The sequence below is a fragment of the Protopterus annectens genome, chromosome 12.part0, assembly GCF_019279795.1.
Source record: "Protopterus annectens isolate FY-2018-M chromosome 12.part0, PAN1.0, whole genome shotgun sequence".
NCBI lineage: Eukaryota > Metazoa > Chordata > Ceratodontiformes > Protopteridae > Protopterus > Protopterus annectens.
The window spans coordinates 236,154,583-236,179,715 of NC_056746.1; the positions used below are offsets into that span (position 1 = coordinate 236,154,583).

Consider the following 25,133-nt stretch of genomic DNA (forward strand, 5'->3'; position numbering starts at 1 on the left):
TTCTCTTGATGTTCCTCCTCCGACTCCAATGGGTTTGCAGCCGGAGTTCGTTGGGGTTCGAGTAGTGGAACCGTCTGCTCAGATATCTCTATCTCCTTTGGTTCCAATGTCGGCTCCGATTCCCTCGGTGGTACCGTCCATCGAGGGATCTGGGTGCCTTGGCTCCCTCGTCGGCTCCGAGGGGGCGAGTGACATCGGACCCTTGTCCAAGCCCGTTCTCCCTCTCGGAGCTTCGGCGCAGGTGAGCTCAGCTCCAACATCGGTCTTGGAGCTGTCCCCGTCGGTGCGGAGAAAGATTCCTATTTCTTCGGAACCGGAGCTTTCTCTGCATCATGGCAGGGACACCTTTGATGTCATGCGGAGTGTGCTGTCCTCTGAGTCAGTTCCACTTTCAGCCCCACCGGCTCCGTCCCCCGTAGTGCCTGTGCCAATCTCTGCTCCTCCTCCAGACCCTAAGCGTAGAGAACCGATGCTCCAGTACACCCCATTGGGTGTTTCCTCCTCTTCCAAGCCCTTTCCTGATCACTCAGAGGAGCCCCCTCGGAAGAAAAAGTGTAAGAGGAACACATTGACTCCCCCGAGTCTGTCACTTCTGATACAGACTTAGATGATTCAGAAGGGTCCCCGAGATCCCCCTCTGAAGATGTTTCCTTTTCAGACATCCTGGAAATGCTTAAGCAGAGGGGGAACTGGAATCCCCTAGCCCCCACCGAGGATGAGTCTATATTTCTGGATGCTTTTGGTTCCCGACCTTCCACCTCCTGTGTTTCTCCACCTTTCGATCCACTTATGACAGTGTTGGCTCCAAAGGCTTGGTCCACTCCAGATACAGTGGAACCAACTCCGAGGAGACCGGGTAAATTCATTACAGCACCCCAGGATAAAGCAATTCCTTTCTAAAGGTGTTCCTGTTGATGCCATGGTGGTAGCAGCAGCCACCAAAAAGAGTTAGCGGAGACCTCTTCGTCTGTCCATCCCTCTAACAAGGAGTCTAGGACGATGGACAGATACAGGAAGTGAATGTTCACTTCAGCGACCTTCTCCATGAGGTCACTGAACTACCTATGTCATTTTACCCAACTTCAAAGCGATCTCCTTAAAGAGCTCGGAGATACCCTTCAAGATCCAACAGCTGAGGGAGCACAAACCAAAGTAGCTTCCCAGCTAGCGACACTTAATTCTGTAGTTAACTCCTCCATGAGGCTTATTTCCTATGCAGCCGATGGGGTGAGTAGAGCCGCAGGTACGGGTGTGGCCCTTAGGAGGCATGCGTGGATGCGGCTGTGTAACTTTGTGGAACCCTTTCGAGTGTCCTTCACCAACACCCCCTTTGATGGTTCCTTTCTTTTCGGACCACAGGTGAAAGACACTTTGACTAGGTGTGAGCAAGAAGGCAAGACTCTCTCTGCCGTGGGAGTCCGTTTTTCCACTCCCTCTAGACCTTATCTCAAAGGTCAGAAGAGTGGGAAGATGTGGTTCCGTAAATCTCAGGGAGCCTTGCCTGGCACATGTAGCGATTTTTCCTCCAGATGCAGAGGGGGAAACAATAATAATAGACGCCGCAGAGGTGGACCACAGAACCAGGGCAACAAAGAATCTTTCTCTGACAAGCCCTTCCAGCATCCCTGAAGGGTTGCCCGGCTGCTCACCTCTGGAGGCAGTCGGGGGAAGACTTTCACTATACCCAAAAGCCTGGCAAAGTTTAACACAAGACAGATGGGTATGGTCCATTATATCCAGAGGTTACAAAATTCCCTTCCATCAACTCCCCTTACAATCAAGGAAGACCCTTCCAGATGTTCCACCCAATCTGAAGGAGCAAGCAGTGATAGAAGTTTCAAAACTGCTAAAAAAAAGAGCCATCCAGGAAGTCCCGGCAGACCAGCATGGATCCGGAATTCACTCAAGGTTCTTTTTAGTACCAAAAAAGACAGGGGACTGGAGACCGATTCTGGATCTCAGCAGACTAAACAGGTCTGTACAAAGAACAAAATTTTGGATGGTCATGCTACAGTCCATTCTACCCTTTCTGGGTCAGGACAATTGGATGTGCTTGATAGATCTTCAGGATGCGTACTACCATATCAAGATGGACAGGCGCTCCAGGAGATATCTTCGCTTCTGGCTAGGAGCCAGTCATTATTAGTTCAGAGCTCTGCCCTTTGGTCTCACCACAGCCCCCAGGGTGTTCACCAAATGTATGGCAGTGGTCACGGCTCACCTGAGACATCAAGGATTCCAGGTGTTTCCATATCTAGATGACTGGCTCCTCACTGCTACCACCAGGCATCAACTCCTACAAGCATGGGACTACACAATCACAATCTGTACCCAGCTAGGCATTACAATAAATTTCGAAAAATCTGCCTTGTTGCCCTGTCAATCTATCACTTACATAGGAGCAGACTTAGACACAAGGAATATGTTTGCAAGGCTACCACTAGAAAGGGTGTCCGCAGTTCGTCAGCAAGTACAAATTCTAATGCAGAGCAAAAGGATCCAAGTCAGGTACGTCCTTCAAACTCTGGGTTCCATGGCAGCAGCCATTCTTCTAATCCCACTAGCGTGCTTTCATATGAGAATTCTTCAGTGGCTTCTGTTCACGCAGTGGTCTTTCTAAGAGCTACCCATGGCTCACATGATCTTGATCACGGATGCATGCAAAAGACATCTTTCTTGGTGGATGGTCTCCCCACTAGTTACTCAGGGCGGACCTTTTGTACAACCCCCTCCGGTAGCCACAGTGACAACAGACGCCTCCCTGATAGGGTGGGGGGTCATTATCTGGGCAGGACAGTCCAAGGCACTTGGCAACCTCACGAGTACCATTTGCACATAAATGTTCTACAAATGAGAGCCGTACTTCTGGCATTGCAAGCCCTTCAAGACTCTCTGCCTTCTGGGACCATTGCTATCCAAACAGACAACATGTCAGTGGTGTGGTATATCAACAAGCAGGGTGGAACCAGATCCTACTCCCTGTGTCGAGAAGCACTCAGACTTTGGCAGTGGGCAATTTCCTCCCAACTTTTTCTGATTGCGATGCACATCCCAGGGAGATCCAATGTCATAGCGGACAGGCTCAGCAGAGCTATCCTCATGCCTCACGAGTGGTCTCTGAATCAGGAAGTTGCGAGTCTTATTTTCCGCAAATGGGGACAGCCTTGCTATGATCTCTTTGCCACCCCCTTCAACAGCAAATGCAGCAACTACTTCTCCCTTCTTCCGCTTCAGGGTCACATTCCCAGAGACACTGTAATCCACGATTGGCCCCAGGGACTTCTTTATGTCTTTCCTCCCTTTCCCCTGATACCCAAACTTATACAGAAAGCAATATCGTTGGGTTGCAAAATGATCCTCATTGCCCCCTACTGGCCTCGACAGATATGGTTCCCATTCCCGTACCGTTACCTTCTCGATCAGCCCTGGACTCTGGACCCAATTCCAGACCTCCTGGTTCATCAGTCAGGCGGGTTGCATCAATCCCTCCAAACTCTCCAGCTCACAACTTGGTTGCTCCACTTCCAACCTTAGCCAGGCTTCCTAGCATTTCCCCAGCAGTCTGTGAGATTATTGTCTCCTCTCATAAGTCTACAACAAGGAATACTTATGCTAGCAAATGGAAACATTTCTCTCGTTGGGCAGAGGCTAGGAATGTGGATCCTTTTTCAGCCCCAGTCCATGTAATTCTGGAACTCCTAGCACAACTCCTCACTCCGGGTCGGCTTCCGCTACAATCAGGGTACAGTTAGCGGCCATTTCTAACTTTCATGTTGGTTTGTCTAATTCTAACATTATGGCTCATAAGCTCTGTAAAGCTTTTTTGAGAGGAACATCTCTTCTTAGGCCTCCAGTGAGAGATCCTCCTCCTCCTTGGGACCTTAATTTAGTCCTAACTTCCTTAATTCTGCCCCCTTTTGAACTGGCAGCGTCCTGCTCTATCAAGTTTCTGTCTTGGAAGACACCCTTTTTGGTAGCTATTACTTCAGCCAGACGCATCTCCAAACTTCAGGCACTATGCATTCATCCTCCCTACTTGGTGTTTCATAAGGACAGGGTTGCTCTGAGGACTAATCCTTCATTTCTTCCTAAAATCTGCTGAGAAAATAATTTAAACCAGTCTATAGATCTTCCTGTGTTTTTCCCTAATACCAACAAGGTATCTGTGCAGCTGCCACGTGGGCAAACCCTCATACCTTTATTTCTCATTACAAGCTAGATATGGTCTCCAGGAGCAGACCTGACTTTGGTTTCACTGTTCTGAAGAGTCTGTTCCACTGAGCCACCCAGGATATTTGCTGCTAGGGACGCTGTCCCAACCAGCAAGAACGAAGGAGAGATAGACAACTTAACATAAAGAAGTTATGTACCTACCATAACGTTCCATGTTAGTTGTCTTCATTTTGCCTTCCTTCTTGCGTCCCACCTTCCTTCCCCCTGTCCTAGTGGACCGAGAGGAGTTCCTATTTCACTGGCTGAGTGTTCTCTTGTTTTCCTCTGTTGACTTAGAGAATATGGCAGGTATAGTCAACTAATTATTTTGACTGGTTTATTCTCTTGTTATGTCTGGAGTTGGCTATTTCAAATGAGATCTGGGTAGCTATCGCTAGTCATTATGGGATAAGGGGTAGCCTCGAGCCAGTAAACAGCTCTCCCAACCAGCAAGAAGGAAGGCGAGATGAAGACAACTAACATGGAATGTTATGGTAGGTACATAACTTCTTTTTTCTGGCTGTGGTGTGTAAAAAGGGGTGTGGCTACCAATGGACAGGGTGTGTTTATTACACAGGGGGTGTGGCTTATATGTCAGAAAATGGCAAAATGTAAAGGTAGTACCCCTAAGGTTACCACCTGTCCCACTTTGTGAGGGACACTCCGTCTTTGGGCAGTTGTGTCCTGCCAAAAAAATTGAAAAAATAGCAAATGTCCTGCGATTTTAGCACAAAAATATTTCCTATATATTTTTTAATGGTTGCATAAAATAGTTATTTTGTATTTGAAACACCTAAATGTTATAAAAAACAGAATAAGCAACTAAAATGCTACAGGAATAAGCTTTTATTTTGGCAAAAAAATGAAATTCTGTCCTTTGTACTGGCTGCGGGTATGTTTTGCCCTGAAAAATCTGACATTTCTAAAAATAAATGTCCCATTTTGGGCATTTGAAAAGGTGGCAACCTTAAGTAACCCTGCTTTCCTTAATGCTACTAATACTAGCATGCAGTCAGTGATTTTTGTTTTAAGACATCATTTATGTCAGATATGTGCAAATGAACACTTATTTTTTCTCCTTATCATGTGTTAGGACTGAATGACTCTCCACCACCAGAAGCACTGCGGCCTACTTCTACAGACAGAAGTCTCTGCTCACTCCAGGTAGGTGTTTTACTGTACTTTAAGAACATTGAAATTGGGACGGGGTAGTTCAGAAGTTTATGCTGTCATCAGTAGTATATAAACAGGACAAGCATGTAGCTTCAGTTTAGAACAAAACTTTCAGATGTATTTCTTCCTATAGGTGAACAGCATGAAAGGCTGATACAAAAATACCAAAGTTTTTTTTTTACTGATTTGTCCCCCTCCATTTGCTTATTTTATTTATATATTTTTCCTCAATTTGCATATTAGACTACTGGATGTAAAGCAAGACTGTTGAGACTGAGATGTTATAAGATGCTAACACTTTGTTTTTTAGGTGGTGTTTGAGGGGCATACAAAAATGCTCCATGGTAACAATGTATCAAGACAAAATGATCCACAGGAAACACACTGGCTTCAGAAAGCTTTTTTTGTTCAGTCAGGAGAAATTAGAACTTTTGGTCTGAGTTAGAAAATGTAAACATGTAGTACTTTTGAAACAGCTTCCATTGCTGGTACAGTGGTTACTTGTGCAAGACTGCATCAGGGAAAAAAGAAGATAATGCAGAGAGAAACTTTATGAAATGTGATTCTGCCTCTCCTGATTCACTCTCCATTGAATATTATGGGAAACTGGTTAGTGCCTCATGCAAATGAAAGCTCAGTGTACTGTGGTATTAGCATCTATAGTTCTGCCTTCTAAATATCCACATTGTAAGTATTGCTTTGGAAGAGGAAGATTCTTTAACTGTACCAAACCATTCTGACCACTATGTGCATTACTTTCTATAGCTTATAATGTTAGAAAGGGGTACTAATGTAATTACAATGTAACGTAAAGAAAGCTTACTATGCAAGGCATTTATTTTAGGTAAGCCACTGCAGTAATTGCACATTTAAAAAAAAAAGACTTGTAGAAACTTCAGAATGGGATCTCAGTCAGGCTGTGTAACAAACAGTCTTCAAGTCACATCATCTGAAGATGGAAAGTAAAGCTCTCTACAAAACCTAACTTAAATGTGACATTCCAACTTTGGAAAAAACCCTGCATGTTATCCTGGCTTCCTTTTTTGCCGTAGCCATATATTACCGCGTTAGGCAGATACTGTGTTAAGAGTTATAATTTGTTAAAATGTCTGCATGACATTGTGCAAGTTTCACGTGTAGGTTAATATTCTTTTTAAGCACTGATCTCATGCTAAGTGCACGTTTCAGAGCAGCATACCATGCAGCTGGTGGCCTTTGGATTTATGCCTTGACTGAAAGGCTGTGCCTTACCTGTGAAATAAGTGTTGCATTATATTGCATGTTTTTTTGTGTTCAACACAGAAAATACATATGCTGTACATACATACACACCCACATGCTTGTGCACATATAAATAAAATATATGAATGGTGTAATATTTAGTATATATAAAAACAATGCATTCCCATATATTTAAGTCAGGCAGAGCACAGTGAAGAACAAGGTATGTTTGGAATCTAATGCTCCTTCTAACAGAACGGTTGCTTCTATGTTGCACTTTCAAGTAGACTGTAGTGTTTATACCCATCAATACCAAGCAGTAGAATGTCTGGACAGTGGTGTCACTCACTAAGCACAGCACTGAAATGAGATACACTTGCAGCCTTGTACATAGAAATTAATTCTGAAACAAACACAGTAAGCACATCACAAATTTTACTTCCTACTCAAAAATACTTAACAAACAGTATTTGTTCTCACTGTGTGCAACACTTGATGGAGCTGCATAGCTTGGTACTCAAATAGTTAGATGTTATAAGAGACTGTAATGGCCTATAAAATCAAAATCATGAAGTCTTCTCCAGTGAACTGATCCTTGCTCTCCTTACCACTGTGCAAGTATAAAAAAGTAAAATGGAAGCGAATTAGCTGTTTTATATTGTGAAAGGCTGTTTCAGCAGTATTTTCAAAAACAGACAAGCAATAGTTTGGTTGTTCCACTAACCTGAGAATGTGTTTTTGTTTGATGACATTTAATGAGTTTCTTTAAATCTACCTTCTAGTGTGAAACCTAATTAAAAAGAAGAAAGGAGTCAAAGCTAGGGTTGCCACCTCTCGTTGTGGCTAAAACCAGAGTAAGTATGAAAAAATAGGGCTAGCACCAAGGGAATGTTGCCAAATAAATATAAATTTATTAAATACACATTTTCAAGCAACTAAGGGTGTCAAACACCCTTAGTAAGGTGCAAAAGTGCACCAGAAAAAGCAAGCAAACCAGTTTTGGCTGTATTAGCCTTCTTCAGTGCACAAACAAAATCAGTAAAAAGAAATAACATCAAAGCAGCAGTATTTATAACATCTTAATTACAAACCAGTCAAGTCATTATATACTTGATGGATTTCTGCTGAGCATGTATTTAAAGATGTTCATTCAAACCAGGGCTAAAAAGACCACCTAGTTTAATTATCCATTTCCTTTCCTTATTATTTAAGATTGTGTGCCAACCACTTCGAGGGACCTATCTTCTATAATTTTGTCAATGAGCATAAAATAAAAGGAAGCAGAAGGGTGCTTAAGTGTGTGTTTAAGTGTGTGTTTATAAAGTGCACTGGAAAGTTTATGATTCAGTATGTCACTCATGTGTTCCGAAATCCTGATCCGTAATGGTCTGAATGTCTGACCCACATAAAAAGGTGAGCAAGGACAAGAGGCCAGATACACCACTCAATCTGAACCACAATTGGCCAGAAACTTTATATCAAAAACTCTATCAGTATTGGGACTAGTAAATTCCTTAATTTTGAAAACTCTAGAACAATGTGTGCAGTGACCACATGGATAAGTACCACACAATTTGTCACCCAATAGCGTTTGTTGTATAGGTCCAGCTGAGACCTGAAAAGAATGTTTATAATTGCTCAAAAGTGAGCCTAAAGTTTTACCCTGTCGTAAGGAGAAGAAGCATCTCTGACCCACCTTAGAGGCTGATTTCTGATCCGACAACAAAATATTCCAATGTTTCTGGATAATATTCATGAAAGATTTGTTGTTGCGTCCATATGTAGTGACCATTCTCGAAAACATCCTTGTCCTTTGATGTTTTATCCTTGTTTTTATATTGTAAGAGATCTTTCCTAGCTTCTGTAGATGCCCAATTACTGGCCATGACAATATTGCCCACTTTATAACCCCTATTTCGAAATCGATTGGCTAGGTCCAACTTATATTTGTGGAAGGTATTATTGTCAGAACAAATACGTTTCACTCTCAAGAATTGAGATTTGGGGATATTATGTATCATGTGTGGTGGATGAAGGCTGCTGGCATGGAGTAAGGAATTGTACTGGGGATATTTTCTTTATATTTGTGTACTAAGAGTATTATCTTCATTTCTTGTGATGGTCACATCCAAAAAGGTGATTTTCTCCAAATCAAAATTAATATTAAACTCAATTCCCCATTTGTTTTAATTAAGATATTCAACAAACTCCAAAAGATAAGCCACATCCACCTTCCATACCAACCAACAATCATCTAGGTATCGTCTCCAAATGTCTATTTCCCCCAAATAGATGTTTATGATTGGGATTATAGATCAGTTCAGTCTCCAGGTAGGCCATAAACAGATCTGCATAAATGGTGCTGTACCTTGTGACTGCCAATAACATTGTTCATGGACGTAGAACACATTTTTGGTGAGGACATGTTCAGTCATACATACCAAAAGAGTGGTAAAGCCTGGTGGATATAAAGCACTTTGGTCCAACCGATATTGCAGGGCCACTAGCCCCGCCCAGTGTGGAATATTGGTGTATAATGCAGTCACATCTAACGTGCAAAGGAGCCAACCTGGTTCCAACTGGGTGTTGGAGACAATACCTAGAAAGTGGGTTGTATCCTGGATATGTGATCTGGCACAAGCCAGGAGAGGTTTCAAATAGAGAGTGAGAAATTCTGATAAGGGCTCAGTTAAACTGCCCCTCCCTGAAACTGTTGGTCTTCCTGGTGGACAACGAGGATCTTTATGTATCTTTGGCAAAAAGTAAATATATTGTGATCTAGGATCCTTAGCCGTGAGATGATAAACATCTGATGTAATGGGATCCTATCTCGCCTACATTCATAACTGATGGGTTCGGAGCCGATCCATCGGCTCCGACTCGGCCACTATATAGTAGAACGAAGTCTCTAATTGGCTGGGCTACCCCCTTATCCCAGAATGCACCACGCCTGCTTCCCCAGATCTCGTTTGCCGCTTTTCAAGCTAGACGTGGTCTCGAATTGGCTGGAGCTAAGTGGTTTTTTTTTTACTTTTTGGTCTTTTGACCTAGGGTTTTCTTCACAAATTTAACAAACAGCTGTTTTAACAGCTTTACGTGTGTGTGTGAACCTGTTTCGGTGTGATTGGTATTTTTTCTACTTACCGGGCAAGGCCCGTTTAAGTTAGAGGGCCCTTGCCCTTATTTGTGAGTCAATGTGTTGATTTTGTCTACTGTAAGGTTTGCTTTTCGCCCTACTGTACGTCCTGATTTATCGGGCTAAGCCCGTTTAAGTTAGAGGGCTTCTGCCCGTTTTGTGTTCTGTATCTCGGGCCAGTCCCGTTTTTGAGTCAAGGGCTCGTGCCCTACTTTAAGGTTACTTTTCGTGGTGGAAAATAGTTGTGTGATAGGATGTCAAAAGAGCAGAAGTCTGGTTTTAAAAAGTGCACCAAGTGCAACTACAAAATGTCTCTTACTGATAGCCATGCTGTTTGCGTATGTTGTTTAGGACCGAAACATTTGCAGGAAACATGTAGTGTTTGTCATGCTTTTTCCTCTATGGTCCTTCAAGAACGTAAAAATAAATTGATCCTTAAGGGCCTTATTAAGCCCTCCTTTGAGGAAGCTTTGGCTTCTCCTTCCTCTCCAGCTTCTAAAAAGAAAAGTTCGTCGGCTCCGACCAGTCTGTCGGAACCGACTTAAAAGAAGCATAGGCCGACCTCTTCTTCCTCGGCTCCAATGGCTTCGGAGCCTCAGCTGGAAGGGTCTGCCTCGATACCTCTTTCCTCGGCTGCATTGGTGTCAGAGCCGCAGGTTGGGGGATCGAGAGGCGAATCACCTGCTTCGGCTTCTTTGGTCTCAGAGCCGTTGGAGGTGTACAGCTCAGACTCTCCCCCCCCCGGCCCCGAAGTCCCCTTCGGCGCCGATGCTTATTCATACGGTTCCGGATCCGGTGCTGATGGTGTTGGAGCCATTTCGGAGCCATTCCACTGGTCTATCGGAGCCGAGAGAGAAGTCGTCTCGGCCCCATCTATTTCCTCTAAATCCTCCAGGTTGTCAGACTCAGATTTGGACAGAGTTATCCAGAGGCTTTTCCAGTCCCCGGTTTTTGCAAAAATGGTCTTGGCTCCAGCCCACTCAGCTCCGGAGCCGATCCCCACTTCGACGCATCCGATTCCTCCTCCAACCTCCTCGGAGCCATTGGAGTCGGTGATGATAGAGCGGATCAGAGTTGTCCAGTCGGAACCGAGACCATCATTCCTACCCTGCCCTCGGCGTCAGGGTTCGGTACCGGGACTTCCTCGGTCGGGGCTGAGGGGAACACTTTGGAACTGGTAGCTTCAGTGCCTAGTCTTCCCCTCGGAGTGTCAGCCACAGGGATTCCCGGTACCGTCGTGGTCTCTCAGCCGGTGTCCTCCGTAGAGTCTGGAGGTCCTGCTTTTGAGGCCATGAGGAGTGCGCTGGCCATGTCCTTGCCAGCTCAGCAAGTCCCTACCTCACTGTCCCTAGACTTGGGAACTGGTGCTTCTGGTGTACTTCAGTCCCACGACAGTGGGGCCCCTGGGCCTGAGGATACCCCCTTGGGGGGTTCCCTTCTCCCGGGATGTCCTTCTGAATCCGCTTCAGATGAACCTCCAAGAAAAAAAATTGTGCAAGAGGAAGCACATTGACTCCCAGGATGAGTCTATCACATCAGATACTGACCTCGATGATGCGGAGGGGTCCCCAAAATCGTCCTCGGATGACATCTCATTCTCAGATATCCTCGAGATCCTGAGACAGAGAGGCGATTGGCAGTCCAAAACCCCTTCCGCAGAGGAGTCAGTCTTCCTCAAGGCTTTTGGGGCCCAGCCCTCCGCCTCCTGGGTGTCTCCACCCTTCGATGAATTACTAGATTTAGTTTCTCGAAGGGTGTGGGAACACCCTGACACTGTGGAACCGGTGCCCACCAGGCCTAACAAGTTCCTCTCAGCCCCTCCTCAAAAGGAATTTTTGACTAAAGGAGTTGCAGTAGATGCGATGGTGGTGGCATCTGCCACTCAGCAGGATGTGGCAGAGGCTTCAACGTCTATTCACCCTCCTAATAAGGATTCCAGGAGCATGGATAGGTATGGGAAGCGTACCCTTTCTTCAGCGGCCTTTACCCTGCGGTCGCTGAATTATCTTTGTCATTTTACCAGGCTCCAAAGGGACCTCCTCAAAGAGTTAGGTGAGTCTCTTACGGGTAATCTTCCTGAGGCGTTAGCCCAAACTGTTGGCGCCCAGATGACTACCCTATCTTCGTATAACTCGTCCATGAGGCTCATCTCATATGCGGCCGAAGGGGCGAGTAGAGCAGCGGGAACAGGCGTGGCTCTTTGAAGACACGCCTGGTTATGCTTGTGTCCCTTTTCGGAGGCCTTTAAGTCTTCCTTCACCGACACCCCCTTTGATGGGTCCTCCCTGTTTGGACCCAAGGTGAAGGACACACTGACTCGGTGCGAGCAGGAGGGCAAGACCTTGACTGCCGTGGGGGCCCATTTTTCCACTCTCTCTAGACCTTACCCCAAGGCCCAGAGAGGAGGGAAAATGTGGTTCAGGAAATCTCAAAGGTCTTTCCCTACTCCACCGAGTGATCACCCCTCTAGAGGCAGGGGGGGAAATTCAGGAAGACGCCACCCCAGAGGCGGCAGAGGCCCCCGTAACTCTGGAGACCGCGATTCCTTTCGTGGTCCATCCTACGCTCACCGTCCCTGAGACGTGGCCCGACTGCGCATCTCCGGAGCCAGTCGGGGGTCGCTTTGCGGAACACCCGCAGGCTTGGGAATCTATCACCAAGGATCAGTGGGTGCTCCGAACCATAACCGGTGGCTATCTCATCCTTTTCATCAAGATCCCCCCTCTTCCTATCAGGAAAATCCCGGATGTGCCACCCAGTCAGCGGGATCAAGCAGCGGTCGAGGTTTCAAAGCTGCTAAGAAAAGGAGTCATCCAGCCTGTCCCCGCCGACCAGATCGGATCAGGAACTTACTCAAGACTATTTTTGGTGCCAAAAAAGACAGGGGACTTGAGGCCCATTTTGGACCTCAGATCATTGAATCGCTTTGTAAAAATCCAAATTCGAATGGTCACCCTTCAGTCCATTCTCCCGTTATTGGAGAAGGATGTCTGGATGTGCTCCATAGATCTCAAGGACGCTTACTATCACATTCTGATAAGTCAAGAGTCCAGGAGTCATTCACGCTTCCGCCTGGGAACCAGCCATTTCCAGTTCCGAGCACTGCCCTTTGGTCTCACCACAGCCCCCAGGGTGTTCACCAAGTGTCTGGCAGTAGTGACAGCTCACTTGAGAAGTCTAGGATTCCAAGTGTTTCCCTATCTAGACGACTGGCTCCTTACTGCCACCTCCAAGCATCTATTAGTTCGGGCGCTTATGACCACAGTCAGTTTGGGTCATTCACTAGGAATCACGTTCAATTGGGGAAAATCTGTGCTGCAGCCGTCTCAGCGTATTACCTTTATAGGCGCAGAGTTAGACACAAGAAGAATGCGGGCATTCTTGCCGGTAGAAAGGATTCAAGTCCTGCAGTCTCAGGTTCAAACCTTGTTACCCAGATCACGAGTCCAGGCCAGACTGATTCTGCAGTTATTGGGCACGATGGCCTCGACTATTCTTCTAGTCCCCTTAGCCAGGCTGCACATGCGGGTGCTGCAATGGCTGCTGTCGGTTCAATGGTCCTTTCAGGAACTCCCCTTGAACCATTTGGTCCAGATTACGGAAATTTGCCGTCGGGACCTACGTTGGTGGCTGCTTCGGTCCAACCTGGACCAGGGGCGACCCTTTGCCCTTCAGCCTCCCCTCGCCACGGTGACCACGGATGTCTCCCAGATAGGGTGGGGGGGGTCATTATGTGGACAGGTCTGTCCAAGGCACGTGGCAGGCTCACGAAACGCACTTACATATCAATATCCTGGAAATGAGAGCGGTGCTACTGGTGTTGCAAGCACTCCATCATGCTCTTCCCCGGGGTACTATTGCGATTCTATCCGACAACATGTCGGTAGTCTGGTACATAAACAAGCAAGGTGGAACCAGGTCCTACTCTCTTTGCCGAGAGGCCATGAGAGTGTGGCATTGGGCGATTTCTACCCAGTGTTTCCTAGTGGCAACGCACATTCCGGGGAAATCCAATGTGATTGCAGACAGGCTGAGCAGGACTCTCCTGTTGCCCCACGAGTGGTCCCTCAACAACAGGGTGGCTGCAAACATCTTCGCCAAGTGGGGCCTCCCTTGTTGCGACTTGTTCACCAGCCCTCACAATGCGAAATGCAGGGAGTTCTTCACTCTGACTCCCTCTCAGGGGCAGATTCCCAGGGACGCTCTAGCTCACAGTTGGCCCCCCGGTCTACTTTACGCCTTCCCTCCAGTTTCCCTTCTCCCGAAGGTGATACAGAAGGCGATTTATCTAGGAAGTGACATGATTTTGATCGCTCCACACTGGCCTCGTCAGGTTTGGTTCCCCTTCCTTCTGAGGTATGCGGTGGAGGGCCCATGGTTTCTGGATCTGGTGCCCGACCTGTTAACTCATCAGTTGGGACAGTCTCACCCATCCCTCAGGTCCTTGAGGTTGGCCGCTTGGTTACTCCACTTCCAACCTTAGTCAGAGATAACTCTGTTTCTCCAGACGTCATCCACATTTTGTCCTCTTCTCACAAACCTTCCACTACTAAACTGTATTCCAGCAAGTGGAAGAGGTTTGCTCTTTGGGCCCAGCAACGAGGTATAGATCCCCTTACCGCCCCAGTACCTCAGGTTTTAGAATTCCTGGCTTCTCTGTTTTATTTGGGCTCTTCAGTTTCCACAATTAAAGTCCAACTGACGGCTATCTCTAATTTTCATGTCTCCTTTGAGCCTTCCTTAATGGCAAACAGGCTTTGCAAATCTTTCCTTAAAGGAACATGGCTCCTTCGGCCCCCAATAGCCCATCCTGTGCCCCCTTGGGACCTAAATATGGTTCTAGCTTCTTTAACTGCCCGCCCCTTTGAACCAGCAGCTACTTGTGATATAAAATTTCTATCTTGGAAAACCGCCTTTTTGGTGGCAATAACCTCTGCCAAGCGGGTCTCAGAGCTTCAGGCTCTCTGTTCTAATCCACAGCAGCAACCAAACAGGAAAGCAGGATATGCAGGAAAAACAACAGTCAAACGATCCACCAGCAGCAATTTATTAAAAGAACTCTGACGTCTCGGCCACAGCCTTCAAGGAGTAAAGACAATGGTAAACCACAGTACATTTTATACTAAAACAAAAATGCCAATTATACAATTAACCAATAAAAAATTGGCAATTAATTAAATAACACTCTCCAATTAAAATCCTCATTTAGACCCAAAGGAGACATTGTTTTAAATTTCAGCATATATACAGCTTCTTTATACAAAAGAACTGATTTAATATCTACATTATTACATCCATTAACTTGTATTTGTTCTAAAACAGTGCCCTGCAGTCCTTTACTAATACCATTATGTACATTCAGAAAATGCATGGCTACAGGGCTGGTTTCTTTTTTATTTTCAATGTCCCTAATATGTTCTAGAAGCCTCACCTTAAAGGCACGTTTCGTTTCACCAATGTAAATCTTATGACATGGACATTGTAAAGCATATATAACACACTCAGAAGTACAAGAAAAATAATGTTTAGTATTAAATCTAATGCCATTGATATATGAAAATTCAGGTACAATATGTTTACAAGCTTTACACTTATTGCATGGATATGTACCAGCTAAACTAATGTTCTGATGCAATACATCCAATGGTGAATTATATTTGCTTTTGACTAGAAAGTCTTTTATATTTTTGCCCCTACGGTAGGAAAATTTCAACTTCAAATTTAACCATGTCTGAACATTATCTAAAGAACATAAATAATCCCAAAACTGTTTTATAATTTTCACAAATTCTGCAGTAAAACATCCAAATGTAGATACAAAATATACAACTTCCTTATTATTTTCCTGATGTGTACAATAATTAACACTATATCTTTCAGATCTAACCTCACACTGTTTATAAAGTTGTCTTTCATTATTATTCAAACGCTCATAACTATCTTTCATTATTTGTTTACTATAACCCCTAGCTATAAAGGATTCTGCCATAGCAAACAATTCACTATCACGTGTCCGTGCTTCATTACATAACCTAAAGACCCTAAGCATTTCTCCATAAGGCAGGGCCTGCAAGGTATGAGGTGGATGGCCACTAGTGCCATGCACATACTGAAAACCACCTTCAAATTTTTTATTTATAGATGTAACTAAACTATACCCATTTGAAATATCTAGCACTGTATCCAAACACGGAACTCTAGTGCCAATATTTAAACCATCAAATTTTAAATTAAACCTATTTATATCCAAATCAGATACAAATTGATGTACAGAAGATTGACCCCCTTCTATCAGAAAGATCAAATCATCTACGTATCTATAATATTTGATAACATGACTACGAAAAAAACTGTGTCTATAAATGACTTCCAACTCAAAAAAGCCCATAAACAGATTAGCATACATGGGGGCAAATGAAGCCCCCATAGCTGTTCCCTTAAGTTGATGGTAAATAACCTTATTAAACTCAAAAAAATTATGTGTTAATGAAAAATGTACCAACTCCACTAGATATTCAGTAGAAGGTGAATCACCTAAAAAAAACCTGATGGCTTCAATGCCAGCCCCATGTCTGATATTAGTGTATAAACTCTTTACATCGATGGTCATCCAGTACATGTTCTTATTCCAAGAAGTGCCTTTTATCTTTTCAAAAAAGTCAAACACATCAACAATATAAGAGGGTAACCTGTTCACATATTTTACCAAATAGTTATGCAAAAAAATTCCTAAATTATAAAGAAAATACTGACGTCCTGAGACTATTGGTCTACCAGGAGGTTTGCTTACATTTTTATGAATTTTTGGTAGACAATAGAAGTTAGCCATACGGCACCCTTCTATACCAAACTTTTTCTTCATATCTACAGGAGAAAAATAACCTAATCTAACTCCCTTGCTAATAAGTTCTTTATACTCTAACAAAGAAGCAGAATACATTTCCATATCTACCACTCTGTATGTTGTAGTGTCATTTAAATGATCCAAACACATGCCTAAATATTGAATAGAATCCATAACTACTAATTTATTGCCTTTATCTGATGGTTTAAAAACAATTTCACTTTTTTTACTTAATTCTAACAACACTTGCCATTCATTAAAGGCCATATTGTAATTGATGTTATTCTTATCACTCATAAATTTGTCATATGAGGTCTCAGTGAAAAAGTTAATCAAATTAATACAATTACAAACATCAGGATTTAAAACATTAGGAATAAAATGGCTCACAACAGGAATATTCTCAGTATTAAACTTGCAATAAGCATTGACCATTTCCTCTGAGGTACAAGAAAAGAAACTGTCAGATATACCACTACCATCTTCACTATCTGAAGCACAATCTGAATGTGCATTAAATTGATTAAAATAACTTTTTAAATGAAGCTTCCTCCCAAAAGCATAAACATCTTTCTTTATATCATGTAATCTAGTGACGACAGTAGGGATAAACTTTAAACCTCGATTAAGCACAGACAATTCAACATCATTAAACACATATCCCGATAAATTAACTACATATTCCTTAGTATTTAACATAATAATCTCACCATTTGCCTCGTTTATATCCCCCCCTGTCCATACTGTTCACTTGCTTCTAGCTTCTTTAACTGCCCGCCCCTTTGAACCAGCAGCTACTTGTGATATAAAATTTCTATCTTGGAAAACCGCCTTTTTGGTGGCAATAACCTCTGCCAAGCGGGTCTCAGAGCTTCAGGCTCTCTGTTCTAATCCTCCTTATTTGACTTTTCACAAAGACAGAGTGTTCCTCAAGTTAAATCCCTCTTTCTTGCCCAAGGTGGCATCCCCCTTATGCATTCAACAATCCTTGGAGCTCCCTGTGTTTTTTCCCAAATTCTCCAATAGCGCAGAATATATTTTCCATCAGTTGGATGTTCACAGACAACTGCGTTTTTATTTAAGTAAGACCAATCGGACACGAAAGTCAGATCAGCTGTTTGTGTCCTTTGCGGAAAATAGGTTGGATCAACCGGTGGCTAAAACCACCATAGCCAAATGGATTAAAGATCGCATCTCCTTCATTTATTCACGGTCCGGCAAAGAGCTACCCTTCCCGGTCAGGGCTCATTCTACCAGGGCAATGGCTACTTCTGTAGCATTCCACTCCAAATTATCGATAGATGATATCTGTGCGGCCGCTACCTGGACTTCTCCGCACACCTTCATTTCTCATTACAAGATAGATGTGGCTTCTTGGGGTAGAACTTCCTTTGGTTCCACAGTTCTCAGGAGTGTTTTCCAATGAGCCACCCGGGATTTAGGTGCTAGGGACGCTGTCCCATCAGTTATGAATGTAGGCGAGATAGGATCCCATTACATCTTTTAGTTATGTACTTACCATAACTTCGGATGTATGGGATCCATCTCGTCTACATTCAACCGACTCCGCCTCCTTCCCCTTCCCATTGGATTTAGAGGGAATGTTGCTACTTACTGAGTTTTTCTCTTGAAGGACTTTAGTTTGTTACAGTTGCTGGTATGTCTCTGTGTCTGGATGTAGGTATGAAAGCGAACAAACAAGATCTGGGGAAGCAGGCGTGGTGCATTCTGGGATAAGGGGGTAGCCCAGCCAATTAGAGACTTCGTTCTACTATATAGTGGCCGAGTTGGAGCCGATGGATCGGCTCCGAACCCATCAGTTATGAATGTAGGCGAGATGGATCCCATACATCCGAAGTTATGGTAAGTACATAACTAAAAGATTGTGTAATAATACCCTCCTGTTGTGCCTGGAATAAGAACCTATCAATTTCAACCTTAAATTTGTTGGTTGGGTCTAGGGGCATGGGCATATCATGCCTGGCATCCCCAAGCTGTCTCTGTGCCTCCTGATAATAACTGTCCCAATTCATAACTACTACCACCCCCTTTGTCACAGTTCTAGTGTGAAACATAATTAAAAAGAAGAAAGGAATAAAAGCTAGGGTTGCCACCTCTCGTTGCTAAAACCCCTCGGTTCCAAAGGAGTCTGTTTCGGTTCCAGGCTCCCACCCCTCTACGGGGGGGGGGGGCTATCCTTCCAGATTTTGGAGAGGGCATTGTCTATTGGAGACTAACAGTCCATGGCACCCCTGTCGGGACAGATTTTGATATCCCCATGACCTGAGCTACCATCAGTCTCGTCCCCAGGACAGAGGGCACAAAAGTCTCAGGTAACTCCTTCCTTGATAGTCTCTTCTTCAGATACTTTCCCAGATCATCCCCCTGAGGAAGTCCCTGCAAAAAGAAAGTGCAAGAGGAAGCACTTAGACTCCCTGGAAGAGTCTTTCACTGAAGGTACTCTTTTCGATGAAGGGAAAGGTTCCCCCAGGTCACCCCCCGATGATGTTTCCTTCGAGGACATCATAGAAATCCTGAAACAGAGGGGTGGCTGGTCCTCCTCCCAACCTTCCTTAGAGGAATCAGTATACCTGGAGGCTTTTCATGCTCAACCATCTACTTCTTGGATCTCACCACCCGCTAACGATCTCATTAAATTGATCATTCAGCGGGCGTGGAAGATGCCCGACGCCATAGAGCCAATCTCTAAGAGACCTGAGCGAGTATTATCAGCCCCTAAACAGGAACCACATTGGGCCAAAGGAATTCCCATTGACGCCATGGTGGTAACAGCAGCCACCAGAAAGGAACTTACCAAGGGAAGTCCTACTGTCCATCCTCCAAACAAGGAGTCTAGGACTTTGGATAGATTTGGGAAGTGCGTTTACGCTTCATCAACCTTTGCTGTAAGGTCCTTGAATTATATGGCACACTGTACAAGACTACAGAGGGATCTGATCAAGGAGCTTTTAGATACCCTCGAAGGAGCAGTGGCTGAAGGTACGTGAGATAAAGTTACTTCTCATCTTGCAACCCTAGAAGCAATTTCTAACTGATCCGTGAGGCTTGTTGCCCATGCAGCTGAAGGGATAACTAGGGCAGCGGGTTCAGGCAGAGCCATTAAAAGGCATTCGTGGATGCGCTTATGCAAATTTGTGGAGCCATTTAAAGCGTCATTCGTCAATGCTGCATTTGACGGGTCTTCCCCGTTTGGTCTCAAGGTAAAAGATACACTAGCCAGATGTGAAAAGGATGGTAAGACCCTTTCTGCCATTGGCATACATTTCTCAACTCCTCAAAGACCATATTTTAGCAGCCAGAGAAGTGGGAGACTATGGTTTAAAAAATCCAAAGGGCCTATCCAGGATTCACGAGGCAAAGACGTCCCCTGGGGCAGAGGGGGAAGCAATGGAAGATGCCATCCTAGAGGGCAGAAATGGACTGTAAAATCAGGGATCCAGAGAGACCTTCTCTGGAGCTCCCTACCAGCACCCCTGAATGGGTACCCAATTGCCCGCCACTGGAGGCAGTCGGTGTACGGCTTACTCTGCACCAGTCTGCCTGGCAAATGTTAACAATGGACAAATGGGTACAGAGAATTATATCCAGAGGTTACCAAATTCCTCTATCATAACCTCCAAAACCCCAGAAGAAACTCCCAGATGTACCATCCTGTCTCAGGGAAGCAGCAGTTGTATAAATTGAAAAACTGCTAAGCAAAAGAGTCACCCAGAAAGTCCCACCAGACCAGAAAAGATCCGGATTTTACTCAAGATTCTTTTTAATGCCCAAGAAACAGGGGACGGGAGACCCATCTTGGATCTCAGCCAGTTCAACAAGGCCATTCAATAAACCAAATTCTGGATGGTCACGGTTCAGTCAGTACTTCTATTCCTAGAAAAAGACAAGTGGATATGCTCTGTCAACCTCCAAGATGCTTATTACCACATAAAAATGGAAAAGAGCTCCAGGAAGTGTTTGCACTTTTGGCTAGAAGCCAGTCATTTCCAATTCAGAGCACTGCCCTTTGGACTCAACACAGCCCCCAGGCTGTTTACCAAATGCATGTCAGTGGTAACAGCTCATCTAAGACTGAAAGAGTTCTGAGTATTTCCATATCTCAACAATTGGCTCCTCACCGCTGCCACCAGGTGTCAATTAGAACGGGCAAGAGATTACACCATACATCTCTGTGCATCTCTAGGAATAACTATAAACTTTGAAAAGTACTTACTTCAAACCACTCAAAAACTGGATTTCATTGGAGCTCACTTAAACACTGTCTTGGGAATTGCATCTCTCCCTCCAGAAAGGCTACAGTGCATAAGATCCCAGGTTGGTCAATTACTACACAACAACAAGGTCCCAGCAAAATTAGTTCTTCAAATCTTAGGCTCCCTGGCAGCAGCAATCACTCTAGTTTCTTTGACGAGGTATCACATGAGGATATTGCAATGGCTACTAGCGTCCCAATGGTCTCATTTACCAACCAATGTCCCAACTAATTCTGGTTACCAATTGTTGCAAGCACAGCCTGTTGTGGTGGGTACACTCCAGCCAGGTTCTCATAGGTCATCCTTTCATTCTTCCCCAGCCCCAAGGCACAGTGACCATGGATGCTTTCCAGTCAGGGTGGGGGGGCATTATCTGGGAAAGACAGTCCAAGGCACGTGGTCCCAATTGGAGGCCAACTTGCACATCAATGTAATAGAGATGAGGGCAGTGCTGTTAGCATTGCAAGCATTCCAAGATGTCCTCCCTCTAGGAACAGTTATGATTCAGACTGACAACATGTCAGTAGTCTGGTATATAAACAAACAAGGGGGAACCAAATCATATCCATTGTGTCGAGAAGCACTCAGAGTTTGGCAATGGGCAATTTATTCCAAACGTTTTCTTATAGCAATGCACATTCCAGGGAGCTCCAGTGTGTTAGTGCACAAATTGAGCAGAACTATTCTCTTGCCTCACGATTGGTCTCTCAGTCCAGCAGTGGTGAACAACATTTTTCACCACTGGGGCCAACCTTGCTGCGATCGCTTCGCCTCTCCTGTAAACAACAAGTGCAGAAGGTACTTTGCCCTAATCCCCCCCCTCCCCAGGGTGAGTCACCCAGAGATGCAAAGGAATATTCTGCTGTGAGACCTTCTGATGCTATAGTAGCTGGGGACTCTGTCCCACTGTCCAGGACTGAGTGAAGATTGACAACATCAGATAAAGAAGTTATGTCTTACCACAACGTTCCATCTGTATTGTCGATTTTCACCGGTCCATGACATCACCACCATCCATCCCCCTTCCTGAGACTCTTAACAGACCAAATTTAGACCTTGACTAGCTTTCCTTTAAGGACTCATATTTGCACTCAGTTAATCTAATTATCATGCATTTTTGACCGTTCACGTCTGGCTGCCATTCCTTGGGAAACCTGATCTGAGGTAATCTCTGTGAGGAGCATTATGGGTAGAACCTTGCTCGAGAGTTTGGAGAGCACGAGCTGAAGTAAATGGTCATCTCCTCGGAACCAAACCCACTGACAGTTATTGGTGAAGATCGACAACACAGATGGAACATTATGGTAAGACATAACTTCTTTTTTTTGCTTGTAGATGTGATGTTTGCTCTGAGAGTGTTGATGGAGAAGTACAGAGAAGGTCAGAAGGAGTTTCATTGTGTCTTTGTGGATTTAGAGAAAGCATATGACAGGGTGCCTAGAGAGGAGTTGTGATATTGTATGAGGAAGTCGGGAGTGTCAGAGAAGTATGTCAGAGTGGTACAGGATATATACGAGGGTAGTGTGACAGCGGTGAGGTCTGCAATGGGAGTGACGGATGCGTTTAAGGTGGAGGTGGGATTACTTCAAGGATCAGCTCTGAGCCCTTTCTTATTTGCAATGGTGATGGACAGGTTGACAGACGAGATCAGACAGGAGTCCCCGTGGACTATGATGTTTGCAGATGACATTGTGATCTGTAGTGAGAGTAGGGAACAGGTGGAGGAGACCCTGGAGAGGTGGAAATATGCTCTAGAGAGAAGAGGAATGAAGGTCAGCAGGACTAAGACAGAATATATGTGTGTGAATGAGAGGGAGGATAGAAGAATGGTGAGGATGCAGGGAGTAGAGGTGGCGAAGGTAAATGAGTTTAAGTACTTGGGATAAACAGTTCAGAGTAATGGTGAGTGTGGAAGAGAGGTGAAGAAGAGAGTATAGGCAGGATGGAGTGGGTGGAGAATAGTGTCAGGAGTGATTTGTGACAGACGAGTACCAGTAAGAGTAAAAGGGAAGGTCTACAAGAGGGTAGTGAGACCAGCTATGTTATACGGGTTGGAGACAGTGGCAGTGACAAAAAGGCAGGAGTCAGAGCTTGACGTGGCAGAGTTGAAGATGTTAAGATTTGCACTGGGTGTGACGAGGATGGACAGGATTAGGAATAAGTATATTAGAGGGTCAGCCCAGGTTAGAAGGTTTGGAGACAAAGCCAGAGAGGCAAGATTACGTAGGTTTGGACATGTGCTGAGGAGGGATGCAGAGTATATTGGGAAAAAGATGCTAAGGATGAAGCTGCCAGGTAACAGGAAAAGAGGAAGGCCTAAGATAAGGTTTATGGATGTGGTGAGAGAGGATATGCAGGTGTTTGGTGTGACAGAGCAAGATGCAGAGGACAGGAAGAAATGGAAACAGTTGATCTGCTGTGGCGACCCCTAACGGGAGCAGCCGAAAGAAGAAGAAGACTTCGGAGAAATAGATTTCAAACAGTAGAGATCCCAGGACTGACCCTGTGGAACACCATTGGTTGCAGGTCTACTGTTGGAGGTGGATTCCCCGATTTTGACTATATGTATTCTATCAGTGAGCCAGTTAGTGAGCAATCTAATGATATAAGAGTTGATACCTAGCTGGGTGAGTTTGTCAATGATGCCTGAGTTGGAGGATAGTGTAAAAAAGCCTTGGCTATGTGTAGGTAGTCTGTATACACAGATTTTTTCTATTTCAAGGCCCTGGTGACTGTCTCAAAGAAATCCATCAGGTTTGACAGGCATGATCTCTCTTTGACACATCCAAACTGAGTAGGGTCAAAGTGTTTGGAGATTACCTATATCTTTGTTGATAAGGTCCATGATGATTCTTTCCATGGCCTTGCAGATAATGCTAGTCAGGTTAATAGGTCTATTGTTCCCAGGGTCAGTGGAAGCACCACCTTTGTGCAAGGGAATAATGGTGTCCATTTTCCATTCAGCTGGGACAATGCCGGTGGCGCTTAAACTATGATTGAAAAGAGTACCGAATGATGTTGCCACTTTTAGTTGGAACCCATGTAGGACGCAGCCTGGTATGTTATCAGGTCCCATAGGTGCTGTGTTTTTGGCCTTAGACAGGGCAGTTCCAACCTGATCTTTAGAGATACACAGTAGGGAACAAGTGGTAGGGATGTCATGGAGTATGTGTGGCAAGGACAGTGGAGTGAAGTTTTCACAGAAGCTGTCAGCCAGCAGGTTAGCTATGTCCACAGGCTCAGCATATGTGGTGTCATTAACTACCAGTTCAGCACAAATCTGGGCCTTTCCTTTTAGGTTACGGCTGTAACTAAAGAATGCCTTATTGTTGTTCTTAGTTGAGGAAGCTAATTTGGATTTGTAGTTTGCTTTAGAGGACCTCACAATAAGTCTTATTTGCTTGTTTAAGCTGAGGAAGAAGTGTTTCCAGTTTAGGGCTCACTCCCTCTTACTCTTATACAACAATTTATTCCTCTTATTGTGAAGCCTGTTAATGTCAGTTGTCTACCAGACAGGTTTGCTCTTCCTTGAGGAGCTTGTTTTGGTCCTATCAGGTATGGCCTAGTCAAACCAGTTATATAGGTGCTTGTATAAAGCATTGGTGTAGAACTTGGCATAGTTGTCAGTTCCATCCGAGGAGGGAGGTGCAGTGAAGCTATTTATACCATCCTGTAAGAGGTTATAATCTGCTTTAGTTGCTGCTGGGGGGGGTGTTGTGTGATGGTTACTTCAAATGCAACTGATTTGTGGTCAGATCTCAACAGGGAAGACCTCACAGTGGGGGTGCTACAGTGGTCCCCCATATTGGTAAGCACCAGATCCAGGATTTTGTCACCCCTTGTGGGGATGTCTACCAGCAGGTCCAGGGCATTGGAGTTATCAAAGTTGAGGAACCTTTGGGCAACTGAGTTTAAGCATGAGTAATTTACCCAGTCAGTGGATGGGTAGTTAAAGTCACCCAAAACCATGGTGTTTGGATGTCTCTTGATAGACCCAAGTAGATCCAAATAGGCAGAATGGGTGTCCTGAATCATGGAGGAAGTCCTGTAGCTGGCAATGACTTGAATAAGTGTCCTACCAACAGTTAATTGCACCAGAAGTATATCCATGGAATCATACTGCTTAACCAATCTGGAGGTGTATTTATCTTTAATGAATATTGATCCACAGCCTCCTTTAGTTTTCTTGGCTTCAGTTTGTGGTCTGAATGTATGGCAGGGCTGCTCTTCACAGCCTTGAACCAGGTCTCCGTGACTTCACAAATGTATGTGT

The 25,133-nt window shown here is 44.6% G+C and overlaps 1 protein-coding gene across 1 annotated transcript in view; it reads left to right on the plus strand.

Moving 5' to 3' along the window:
- LOC122816478 (ADP-ribosylation factor-binding protein GGA1-like) overlaps positions 1 to 25,133 on the plus strand; it is a 1,452,484-nt gene that overhangs the window by 997,960 nt on the left and 429,391 nt on the right. Inside the window, exon 12 of the mRNA XM_044089299.1 lies at positions 5,306 to 5,376. Coding sequence (XP_043945234.1) covers positions 5,306 to 5,376 — 71 coding nt within the window. The remainder of the gene's footprint in view (positions 1 to 5,305; positions 5,377 to 25,133) is intronic.